Genomic DNA, 13,299 nt, shown 5'->3' with positions numbered 1-13,299 from the left:
CTCTCTCTCTGTCAAAAATAAATAAATACATTTAAAAAAATTTTTTAAATAAATAAGTAAAATTCAGTTGCTACAATAAGAACCATTTGCCATTACAAGTAATGGAACCATGCCAAGATATAATTTTATAATGATAGTAAGCAAATTTAAGTTTTAGTCTCATATCTCGTTTCCTCTTCCATTTACAAAACAACAGAGCTCAGTGCTTATTTATTAAGGGAAAATTTGAACTATAAGGAACTTCTGTATTATAAAGTAGTTTTAAAGAATTTTAGCTATAGAGCTCCAGCTCGCTCAGTAACTGAAATTAGGACAACAAAATGTTACCTAAAAGACCTCTTCAGTGGACTTGCTTTATTAAGTATGTAAGAAGTTGTAATTCATTTGAGATAAGTATGCACACATACATAAAAATTTCAAGAATTTCTAAAACTTCTGAAGAATTCTTTTTTTCTCTTAAATATTTAAATACTCCTCTCCAAATCTTGTTGAAAGCTATCACCTTAGAGTTGTTTTATAGAAAAGGTTTCCTGAGTAAAGTATTAGCTTAGTCCATATCTGAATTCTCCTAAATTCAAAATTAGTGACATCAGAATAATGTCCCACTTTAAAGCTATTAATTATTTCTCTGTTTACTCATCCACATCTTTCTACATTCAGACTCTTGCTGTGTTTTCATTTTTAGTCCTGGGAAACTTCAGCTATGGTGGTAAGATGGTACAACTCATTCTACATAAAATAATAAAGCCTATATGTATTAGCCATGTGTCCTAGAAGCCAAGAGATTCAATGTATAGCCATACAGTGGTACTGTCACTATAATCTTGGCCATGTCCCTTATCCTCACTTTCTCATCTATAAAATGGGGTAGGAGTTGGGGAAGTTTAGAACAGATGGCATCTTGCGTTGCTTCCGGATTTCATAATGTATGAATCCTTAAATCTAGTGATACTCTCATCTTCTCTTCAAGTACCTTTTCTAGTTTTGATTTCCTTAAAGAAAAGATTTTTCTAGTTACACAGAACTACAGTTTTAACAATAAACATCTCAATTAAACTTTGAAATGAGAAAATCAACTATTGAAACTAACTATATTATATACTGTGATCTTTGGCCAAAGAATGGCCCACCTTCATCTGAAAAGAATCCTCCATAAGCACAAAGCTCTGGGAAAGCTACGTGTCCAGCAGTGAATAAAAGGAAGACACATACCTGGCCAGTCAGATTATAAATCAACCTTTGAGGTCAGTGAGTAATAAAAATATCAGTAATACTAGTACTAACCTTTTGTTTTGCTCTCATCTGAAATATGTGCTCCTCCTCTGTAAGAACCAATATTTCAAGTTTAACAAAAGATCTAGTCCATCATTCTGGATGTGGAAAGAATAAGTGGCCATTATCTGAGATTCCAGGTCCTTCTTTTTTTTTTTTTTTTTTTTAATTTTTTTTTCAACGTTTATTTATTTTTGGGACAGAGAGAGATAGAGCATGAACGGGGGAGGGGCAGAGAGAGAGGGAGACACAGAATTGGAAACAGGCTCCAGGCTCTGAGCCATCAGCCCAGAGCCCGACGCGGGGCTCGAACTCACGGACCGCGAGATCGTGACCTGGCTGAAGTCGGACGCTTAACCGACTGCGCCACCCAGGCGCCCCTCCAGGTCCTTCTTAAAATTGGACTTCCCTGGCAAGAGAAAGGCCGAGAAAGGATAGGACGATTTAACTTGCTGACCATTTTTTTAAAAGTCAGGACAGGCCACAGATATTTGTTTGAGATCCAGCAGCAATACAAGTTCAGTGTAGCTTCCTTGGACCACAGTTGCAAGTTCAAACTGTGGAGAGACTTTATTCAACATAAGCCAGCAAGGACAAGCGGAGAGACAGTGCTCCAGTCCAGGAATGTGTGGGATTCCATATGATACTTCAGCCTCCAGTTCCCCGCATCAGCTTTTGGATGAAGAGACGTAAGTGAAGATGCAGTGGAAGAATACCGGAATGGTATGAATGCAGCCAAGAGGAAGAGGACCTGACATATGAGGAAGAACTTTACCAAGAGCTTTTCTCAAGGAGATAAATGATTTATTTTGGTGAAGATTTCAGCACTCGTTACACAACAGGACTCCTTACGTTGTCAAACATGTAGGCTTTATCCTTGAAATTTTAAAAATAAAGAATATCCTAAAGTGTTGGCACAATCCGAATGGGAGAGATGAATTGATAAATAAATCTAGCACTCTTTAAATGTGATCATAGCAGATAGAAGATGTTTGTTTTTATTTTTTTTTTTTAACGTTTATTTATTTTTGAAAGAGAGAGCATGAACTGGGCAGGGGCAGAGAGCGAGGGGGACAGAGGATCCGAAGCAGGTTCATGCTGACAGCAGATAGCCCAATATGGGGCTTGAGCTCATGAACTGTGAGATCATGACCTGAGCCAAAGTCAGATGCTCAATCAACTGAGCCACCCAGGCGCCCCCAAATAGAAGAGTTTTAAAAATGAAATGACAAATATATAAGTGTAATGTTTATTCTTCTGAAACAATTAGGAAGAATACAACAAAAAGGGTAGAGCTGCTGCTAAATTAAAAATTCTCAACTTGGTGTGAATTTTGAATTTGAACAGATTACAAATACCTTAGTGAAGTCCTGGATGTTGACAGAAATGTGAAGAGATTTCCAAAATCTATCATTTTAGATTTAAAGGTTCCCTTCCAAAGAACTCAGTGGGCAAGTCTAGAAAGTGTAGAAATGTGCGCATGGTAACTTCCTGCTGTTTGCGGTTACTTAATTATAGATAAATCGGAAATGGGCAGATTGGCAATCTGATGACATTGTTCACAAAAGTGAGTATTTTTGTTTTTTATATAAGTTAGCTTCATGTTTTTAGTGAAGATCACGCTTCAACCATTAGTTTCTAGCTTACGTTTCCTTCAGTGTTCTGAAATCCTATTTGATTGCCCTGCCAGAGGTTCTGAGAGATTTTGACCAAATGTCCTATGGTTTTGACTAAAACCAAATTTGTTTGGAAAAGTAAGGAAAAGCAGAATCATACATTGGCCGTGGAGGAAAGAAATGAAACATAAATCCAAGTTGTGGGGAGAAAGGAGATCCCGTAGAGGAACTTTCCATCCTACTTACTATGCAGAATATTGACCCTCTTGATTTCTCTCTTTTGTATTTCCACTGCAAAACTTAGCTCTAAATTCCAAATCCAGCTAAGCATTTGCATTGATTTCCACAAGTGGATAGAATGCCTCAACCTTTAATGAGTCTGTATTAGTCATATTCATCTTCTGGGGCCCAGTGGACTCACAGAAGAGTCTTTACCCTTATCAGATACCTACTAATTGCATTTATTCTAATATATTCCAACCGACACAAAGTGTTTGAAATTAGAATCAAGAAAACATTCCAAAAAAAATCCTGTGTACTTATATATATCAGTGCCAAATGAAGGGTTAAGATAACAATTTGTGTGATTGCGGGCACAACAGATATGTTATTTAGGGCATTGTTGGAATGAAGTTGAGAAAGAGACTCTAGAGTAAATTCCTATTTGGTTTATTGCATATCTTATTAAAATCATAAAAATGGGCAAGATCTGGTTTGTTTCATATTGTACACTTTATTTCAGGTTCAGCTTAGATAATTAGCAGATGTTCTCATTGAATGGGAATTTTTATATTCTTTTACTAGCTATCGGAAAAGCATGCACAAGGTACAGAAAGAACATCTGAAAGGTACAGAAGGATATACAGTGAAAATGTCTCTTCTAATCCCTGTCCTTTAGATACCCATTTATCCTTCAAGAGATAAGGACTATTACTGATGTTTGGCGTACCCTTGCAAAAATATTCTATGCTTAAATGAGTTTATAATGTTCGGCCTTTTAAAAAAATAAGTGGTAACATAGTGCCACCCAGTTGGACACCTTGCATTTTTTCATACAATACGTCTTAGAGATAGTTCCGTAGGAGTAGGGATGGAACTTTTGGTGGTTGCTGTAGTTTCTGTTTCATTCGATGGATGTATCATAATTTATTTTAGTGTTCCCTCATTGATGAATATTTACCTCATCAATCCTAATAGTTCTGCAGTGAGAGTATAGATCCGATACATAAAATTGTGTACCTGTGTAATATGTTTGTAGGATAAATCCTTAGAGGTGAAATTGGGTCAAAAATGGTGGTCCATTTCCATTTGACAAGATTTTGCCAAATTACCATCCATAGCGGTCATATTGTTATACTCCTAGAAGGAATTATGAAAGTGGTCATTTTAGTATTTATCAGAAAGACAAATAATCATTATGTGACTATGACTGACCTCTAGAATACAGCTATCGTAATACACAAACTACTGTTTCTTCCTGTTGATTCTTTAATGTTAATGACTGGCATCTGGTACCCATTGAAGTATAAAGCAATTAAAATTATTGCCCCAATTTTATAGATGAGGAAACTGAAATGCAGAGATATTACATTACTTGACAGGACTGGTAACTGATAGGATCTGGACCCAGGTATTTGGAAAACCAGAGCCTGCAACTGAACCACAAGACAACCTTGCTCCTATTGAACATTTTAATTTTTTTAAATCACGTTACATACATTTCTTGAGCTGGTATCTTACCCTCTTTGCAGATCATCTTTTTCTTTCTTGTGTCTTTTTGTACTTTCAAACCTGCCTTTTTACAGATGAAGCAGATTAAAAGAGACAGGTTTTGTTTTATTTTCTTTTGGCCCTAGGAACCAAGTTAACATGATTGTTTATGACACACCCCAGTATTATAAATAAATATACAGCAATTTTATATTTTTCGTTTTAAAATTGATGACCCTCAAGTTATTTCAGAAACATGCCCAACAGGTCCCGAAGAAACATTTGTAATGATAAATGTTTAAATGTTTTTCAAAAAAAAATAACTTCCTGTTATAACTTCTTTCGGCAAGCCCCCACGACGATTCTCATCTACACGCAAGTGGCTGTATTCTCCTGCACCCTGACAGGCAGGCCTAGGTGAAATATTGTGGGCATAAAAATTGCATTTGGTAGGTCTGCTAAGGAAGGGGTCACGTAAAAGTCATCTTTGATTTGTTAATGGAATTTTTTTTTTTAAACGTAGTATATGGCAGCAGGAATGTGCATCCCAAAGGGGAAAAAAACGTCCATTTTATAAAAGTTTATTTTCATATTTTATACACTGTAGTTCTGTTGTGTGTTTTTGATTTAGTAACAATTTATGTGTTTTTCTGTCGCAGAGCACTGCGGCCTGTGGTGTTGAGGCTCACAGCGATGCCATCCAGCCCTGCCACATCAGAGAGGCCGTTCGACGCTACGGCCACAAGATTGGCCCCCTTTCCCCATTCACAGTACGTAATAACAGAGTTATAAAAAGTTATATTTATAATCTGAAAGAATTTTGATTTTCAAGTGGTCAAATGAAGAAGCAATGGAATTGTTGAAAGCAATTTGTGGCGACGGTAATTTTGTTGTATAAAAGTGGCATAGTCCTCTTGGGAAATAAAAGTTAGTCATTTTTGTCTCTTTTTGGAAGGACAATTTTTTTCTACAAAATATTATTTTCTTTCAATTACAAATTATGCTTTTTTGTTGTTGGGGCTTATATTTTCTATTTTTCAAAGCTTAGGTTTATAAAACTTTTTTGTCAAATTATATGTATCCAAATATTGCCAGAAGCACTTTATATTTTAAAATTGGTTAGATTGGCAATGCCACTTCTATCAGATGTCCTGCTCCTAAACATACTTTGAGTTGGAAGAAGAAGAAATGATTTCTTTACTGGCTTTGAAGTAGGCTGAAATGCAGATAGTCTTTCACATCTTCAAATGGTTGTAAAGCTTATAATCAGGGTTTGTTTGGTTTTTTTTAATGGAGAATTAAAGACTGTATTTCAACAGCCTAAAGAAAGTGTGTGTGTGTGTGCGTGTGTGTGTGCGTGTGCGTGTGTGTTTTATTTAAATGCTCATCTCATGGCCGTTTTAAAAAAATCTTTATTCCTGTTAATAGAACTTTCTCCAAGTCTTTCTCTGTATGAGGCATGGGTTTGATATTCAGAAAGTGAAGTTTGATTGAAGGCTGAGGAACATTAGAATTTACTATTTGTTTGGTTTCTTCATATTCATTTCTGCTTAATACACTAAAGCAGACTACATATATGTTTAACATTATACACATATACATACATACATACATACATACATACATACATAGGTATAATATACTATGCGTTTTCTCCTGAGGATGGGTCTTACTATTATCCGTTGATAGAAATCATGATTTCTATCATCTCCTTTTTTTCTGCATTTTAGTTAAAAGGAATGCTTGCTTTCCATTCTTAATTTTCATTAGTGAATTATATGGATGCTCATGGTGACAGCAAGAATGTATCTCAAGCTTTGTATATTTGGGTCCAGAAGTTTTTTGTAATCATAACTATTATTTTCACTTTTGTTTAATATGTAAAATTTGTCTTCTATGTTATGAGGACATGATTTTAATACACTGATGAAAGCAATATATCCTTCTGCATGAATGTTTTTAGATCATTCAGTTGAAAGGACAGAATGAATCAAGTATCTCTTTTTCTTTTTCCCTGCATGGTAGGTGAGATTATTTTTAGTGATAAGGCAAAATAAAAATGAAATTTAGAAAAATATGAGATGATTGGAAGAATTTAAAAACTGAGATTGAAAGAACCATCTTCTAACAAAGGATTAAAACTATCAAGTCCATAGACAAGAGCCAAATAATGACTAAAAGGTTGAGGCAGTGGAGTGGAGAGAGAAGGAAAAGGGGGCAGGTTAAAGAATAACAAGGGGAAACAGGATTTTTGAGAAAGAACCTAAAATGGTAACTAAAATAATGGATAAAATTGCATAAAGGAACATCCAATATAAGGGGAAAATCTCCTAGTCATAAGAAGGAGTGGTGGCTGCTTCATTCTTCCAAGTTTTTTATATGTAAATACATTGGACCGATCATTTAACCATCTTGGTTGATAACATTGTTTATATACGTGTGTGTGTGTGTGTGTGTGTGTGTGTGTGTGTGTGTGTATAAAGGAGGTTTTTCTGATGTTGGGGGATGTTGATGTATACACACACACACATGTCATATGTATATATGTATATATACATACACACACACACACACACACACACATATATATATATATATATATATGCCTCACTGGTATTCTGTTATTCATGTAATGTTGCTTTGATAATCTGAGATTATCAGATGCTCAGAAAATGTACTTGAAACCAAGTTCAGATATGATTTAAGCTACTGTTTATGTAATAAACATATAACCAATATGGTTTTTTAAATTAAGGCTGCAACTTTTAAATGCTTAATTTAAACAGATCTGGAAAAATAGAACAAATAAACCATGACCTCGAAAGTTCACTTAGCCACTACCAGAGTGACAGCATTTGGTAAAAATCACCAGAGAGGGGGTGCCTGCATTTTCATCAGTCCTCAGAAAAGACCCACCTTGAAAAGTCTGCTTTATTACCTAGAGCTATAATAATTTGCCCAGGCTGCAGGACTGAATGTGCCTACTCTATTTTATAGCATGATTAATATGATCAGGAAGACCTAGTTTCATGGTATATATTATATATAATACATAAATCTGCCCCTTTTTTATTGAAGTATCATTGACACACAGTGGAGTTTCAGGCATACAACACAGTGATTCAACAACTCTATACACCATGCTGTGTTCACCACAAGTGTAGCCACCATCTGTCACTATACAACGCTATTATAATATTATTGACAATATTCCCTATGCTGTTCCTTTCATAAATCTGTCTTTCAGATTAGTTAAAAATTCTCCTTAAAGTGGGAGAGATTTGCAGACTGGGTATCTAACAATATGGGGCTTCTCTCCTGGCCCCCACATACCTTCAGCTGCTAAAAGGAGGTGCTTCTGATGTTGGGGCATGTTGATGTCCAGCTCCTTGAGGCTCACTCCCTGAAATAATACTTCATGCTGCCTAGGGACACTGCTACGTAGGTTTTGAGCTGCAACTCGTAAGAAGAGAGGAGGCATGCAGACTGCGTCTGTAGTAACCATGGATTGAGACCTAAATTTTAATACACAAAATTTGAGCTCAGTTACCTCTAGCCTACCAGTTCCTTTGTAAACTGAAATGCTCATAACAACTAGCTTATACTTAGGAGACATAAAGATTGTGTCCTTGCACCATGACATTCCAAATCTAAGTGCTTGTCTGGTGTATATGTAGATGTGATGGCTAATTTAAAATAGCCATCACTTGATTCATATGTAGCCAATTCCCAATACTTGGAAATTGATTTAGAGAATGAAAATAACAGTAGGTTGCACAGACATCTAATTCCAACATCAATCAATCAACAAACCCGTAGCAATCTGCTTTTAGTGAGTCCTCATTCCGTTTTCCACTCTGTTAATGACTTTTGACGTAATTTTGTACAAAAATCACAACATGCTCGGTTTCAGAACTACAGTTCGTTGCATAAAGAATTGTGAGTTCCTCACCCAGGCAATGAGTTGAAATGTCAGAAGAAGAGATTGAAGCTGTGTTAGGTGGAGGTGAGGAGGAAGAGGGAGACGATGCTTTGCACCTAGTGGCTGCTGACACAGAGAGGAAAGGGGTGGAGAGCTGAGACACCGGCCAGCCTGCCGTTCATACGCAGGTCGTGGAGACACTTCTCAGCCACCATCTCCGACCAAGGAGTTATGGCAGTTCTGTGTCTAGCTTATTGGTTTTAGTTGGTGATTTCTTTCTTTCCTGTGTTCTCATTTATTCGCAATCCTATGCAGAAGCTCAGAGAAAGTATCATACCTAGAAGATTAATGTAATTTTTCTGAGGTGAAGCTATTAATTAGACTAAATGATATAACCAAGGTCTAAAATTTGGGCCTTCCAACTTCCAGCCCCAAAATCTGCCTCCTAAAACACATTTGCGATTGTCCCCATCCCTCTACGTACCTGACTTTCTGGATACACATACTAAAGAACATTTTTAAAACCGAATTTTACTTTTTGCCTGTTGTTTATTTTTCCTATGATTGTTTAGTTTTCCCATAATTCTGGAAATCACCTCAGAGTCTGTGATTTGGGGGTGCCTGGGTGGCTCAGTCAGTTGGGCGTCCGACTCTTGGTTTCAGCTCAGGTTGTGATCTCACGGTTCGTGAGTTCTGGCCCCACATCAGGCTCTGCGCTGACAGCACGGAGCCTGCTTAGGATTCTCTCTCTCTGCCCCTCCCCCACTCTCCCTCCCTTTCTCTGTCTCAAAATAAATAAATAAACTTTAAAAAAAAAAAAAGGCACCTGGGTGGCTTAGTCGGTTAAGCATCCAATTTCGGCTCAAGTCATGATCTCATGGTTTATGAGTTCAAGCCCCACGTCAGGCTCTGTACTGACAGCTCGGATCCTGGAGCCTGCTTTGGATTCTGTCTCCCTCTCTCTCTGCCCTTCCCCACTCGTGCTCTGTCCCTCGCTCTCTCTCTCTCTCTCTCTCTCTCTCTCTCTCAAGAATAAATAAACATTTAAAAAATTTTTTTGACAGGCACCTGGGTGGCTCAGTCGGTTGGGTGTCCAACTTTGGCTCAGGTCATGTTCTCACGGTTCGTGGTTTGAGCCCCACGTTGGGCTCTGTGTTGACAGCTCAGAACCTGGAACCTGCTTTGGATTCCATGTCTCCCTCTTTCTGGCCCTCCCCTACTCACCCTCTGTCTCAGTCTCTCAAAAATAAACATTAAAAAAATAAAATAAAAATTTTTTTGAGCTTCATCAAATTCAGTTTATGTAAGTTACTAAAAACAACTTTCAGAGACTGTTGAGTATATCAAAGTTGGTGATAATTTTTTTATATTATTTCCACAGTTTTTACATTTTTTATATTTTACTGATACCATCATTTCTTTAGTGATTCTTTTCATTTACTGAGAGTAGTGTTAGTATGTTAGAAAATTAAGAAAACACAGAGTAGTAAAGGGTAAAATAAAACTTACTTTAAGAAAGGTATCAGAGCCCCCCAATAAAAAAAAGTGTAGCAAAAGCTTTAAAGGAATTGTCCTATCAGAAAAATCAGTTGGTATTTAATTGTTTGAAGAGTATTTTCTTCTCTCAACCTAAAAATTCAAATGCTTTTGGTAATGGCTTTTAAAAATATATTCTTGGAACTTATTTGTGCAAGTTTTTTTTTTAAGTTTATTTATTTATTTTGAGAGAGAGAGTGCGTGCAAAGAGGGAAGGGCAGAAAGAGAGGGAGAGAGAGAATCTGTGCTGACAGCACAGAGCCCAATGCAGGACTAGAACCCACGAACTGCGAGGCCATGACCTGAGCCGACATCGAGAGTCGGACACTTAAAGGACTGAGCCACCCAGGTGCCTGTATTTGTGCCAGCTTAGAAGTAAAAAGCATTTAAAGTTTTTGTGAACGAAATGTTTTTCAGGGAAAATACTCCAAAGAGTAACCCAAGGTAGTGGTTGTTCATCGTGTAGAAGAAGGTCAAACGTGTATTGCACTTAGAGCCTCACTGTTTGCATGTGGTGTGAAAACAATCCCACTTCTTGGTGGGAAGTACTGTGAGTGGCTGATATAAAACCAGGTGTGTAATTTTGAAAGCCAGAAACAGGAAACCGTGTTCGCTGGGTGAGATGACCTAATCCCGTGTGTAATGCCTAAATCTATTTTAGCTTCTCCTGACTGATATTCACAGTAGAAAAATATGTTATTCTCCCTGAACTTGCGTGTTATCAGGTGACTCTTCCATTGAACTACAATACTGAGACAAGACAGTTGCTTATTTAAGCACCGTCATTAAGCTAAGTAATCCCTTACGTGCACCCCCAGCAGCGAGTTGTGCTTTAGTATCCATTCTGCCGACTTAAATTCTAAGGTAGGGTCACAGTACTGTATTTTAGAGCTGGCTAACACTTGAGAAGGCCCAGTTAGTCTCAGCCTCAGAGAAACTTGGCAATGTACCCAAAGGCACCTTGTAAGTGAGTGACAGGACTGACCCCAGAATCCAGCCTCTTCACTCACAAGTGTACTGTTCTTCCACAGTGATCCTTTACTTTGATGTGGGTATATCTATTGTGGGTTCGGGGGGGATGCTCTCATATCATTTGTTCTTAAGAAACGTTCAAAATAGACACATAGGTATAAAAAATGTGAAATTTCCTTTAAGACTTCCTCACATGAAGCTTTGAAAAACAAAAGCGGCATAGTGGATTGCTTTCACTATTTTGATCTAGACTTTCACATTCATGAATAATTCTTGCGTCATAAGTGCATTACATTTGTCTGCATTTTATTTGTTCGGCATGGAAAATTAAATGTCACAAAATATTAGAATAATTTTCAAATGCAAATACCAAGGATAAATGGGGTAAGAATTCTTAAATATTTGTGTTGTTACTGGGAGCAAAAGTTTTCTCAGTACATTTTTTGGAAGTACTAAATCTACCCTTAGAGATTGGAGCAAATGTACCTTTTTAGGGTTGTGGGCTACTGATTCTCTGAAATAAATTAACATATGGCATATTTATCATATGAGAATAACCTAAAAGTGAGTGTTTTCTAGAAAAAAATGCAAAACTTTTAACTGGTTTTAATTTTAAAATAGGGCAGGGAGATTTCAGTGACAAAATTCATTATGTCAAATTATATGAAATTGTGGTTTCTCTAGGTGAAAAACAGTTGAATATCAGGACAGCGTTCAATTTCGGATTACTTAAGGAGAGAATGTTTGAAATGTAGGGATAAAGAAGTTGGAAGAGTTTGGCAGAGAAAACCGTTAGGATCTGAGATGAGTGTTGGTTCATATCAAATCATAATTCATATACTATTTTAGAAAAACCTTTTCACTTGTGTTATTTTTCCTCACAACACAGCAAGATGAGTGTTAGTTATCCCACTTTATAGATGAGAAAATTGAGATGTAGAGAAAAATTAGGGCACCTGGGTGGCTCAGTCGGTTCAGTGTCCGACTTCGGCTCAGGTCATGATCTCACAGTTCATGAGTTTGAACCCCGTATCGGGCTCTGTGCTGACATCTCAGAGCCTGGAGCCTGCTTCAGATTCTGTCTCTCTCTCTCTCTCTCTCTCTCTCTCTCTCTCTCTCTCTCTCTGCCTCTCCCCCGCTCACTCTCGGTCTCTCTCAAAAATAAATAAACATTAGAAAAAAATTTTTTAGAGAAAAATTAAGTAACCAGCTTAAGGTTACATAGTAAGTACCAGAGTTCTGTCTGTGGCCAGGAATATTCTATCGATTGCCAGGACCATGGGCTTCAGTGAATTCTTACTAATCCTACTCATTAAACTTCCTCTTTGCAGAATGGTCTCTGTTCTTAACTTTTTAAGTGGTCTTATCCTCAAAATATGAGACCATATTTTTTAAACTACATTGTGTAGAAGACAAGTAAGTGTATGTTCCACTAGAAAAGGGTTTCTTCATAAGATATTTCAAAAAATCGTTATGTTATATCTAGAAGATCTACTCTTAACAGAACAGTGAAGGTGTTTCAAAAACAAAGTTATGGGTGAAAGTTGTAATATTGTATCCATCACAGTGTCCACTTTATTTTTATATTTTATTTTATTTATGCAGCGCTAAGAAGTTTTGATTCACAAATATAGCAGTTCTCAATAATGTTCTACATAGGCCTGCAGTGGTCTTGGCCCAAAAGAAAAATCGTTAGAATTTTTTGCTTAAAAGTTGTTTGAACTAACAATATTTAACAAATGCTCACATTTTTAAACTAGTGATATAAATATATGCATTTCTAATCCAGGGCGACCCTTCTTGGATTTCTGGAAAATAGTTTTTAAGGTATCTTAAAACATTAGAAGCTACTCAAAGATGTCATAAAGAAAATCTCAGTCACCTGGAGACCCTTTTCTGACAAATACTTGCTTAAAGTTTCAGGGTCAAGTTTATTTTGCTTTGCCTGTTGAATCCAAATTTGATGAATGAATAATGAACTTCATTACTGAAACTATTTCTGCTGTTGTAAGCAGAACATCATAATTCTGTGTTGTCAGATCGAGGTGGCACAATCTCATACTGTAAAAGCTGTTTAGTTCATTTTTTAAAATCATCAGACACCAGGGAGAAGGAAAGTGAGATCTTCTCTCATTTGAACCCTCTGTCTGCACTAATACCTTAAATTAGGCAGCCAGTGATTTTGTGTATAAGGACTTATCCAGTTCCAGTTTGAAAATTCAAGTATTATTAACAACTAGTTTGTCTCTGCAGTAAATAGCTACTATTCAA

At 36.8% G+C, this 13,299-nt stretch overlaps 1 protein-coding gene across 9 annotated transcripts in view; it reads left to right on the top strand.

The window, feature by feature from the left end:
• SUPT3H (SPT3 homolog, SAGA and STAGA complex component) overlaps positions 1-13,299 on the top strand; it is a 544,169-nt gene that overhangs the window by 447,605 nt on the left and 83,265 nt on the right. For all 9 annotated transcript variants that reach the window (XM_045058578.1, XM_045058576.1, XM_045058574.1 and 6 more), the window contains one exon: positions 5,258-5,368. In XM_045058578.1, the coding sequence (XP_044914513.1) occupies positions 5,258-5,368 (111 nt within the window). The remainder of the gene's footprint in view (positions 1-5,257; positions 5,369-13,299) is intronic.

The sequence above is a fragment of the Felis catus genome, chromosome B2 (genome assembly GCF_018350175.1).
Source record: "Felis catus isolate Fca126 chromosome B2, F.catus_Fca126_mat1.0, whole genome shotgun sequence".
NCBI classification, from domain to species: domain Eukaryota; kingdom Metazoa; phylum Chordata; class Mammalia; order Carnivora; family Felidae; genus Felis; species Felis catus.
Note: the sequence above shows the minus strand (reverse complement) of the source record. Positions and strands in the feature narration are given on the sequence as shown.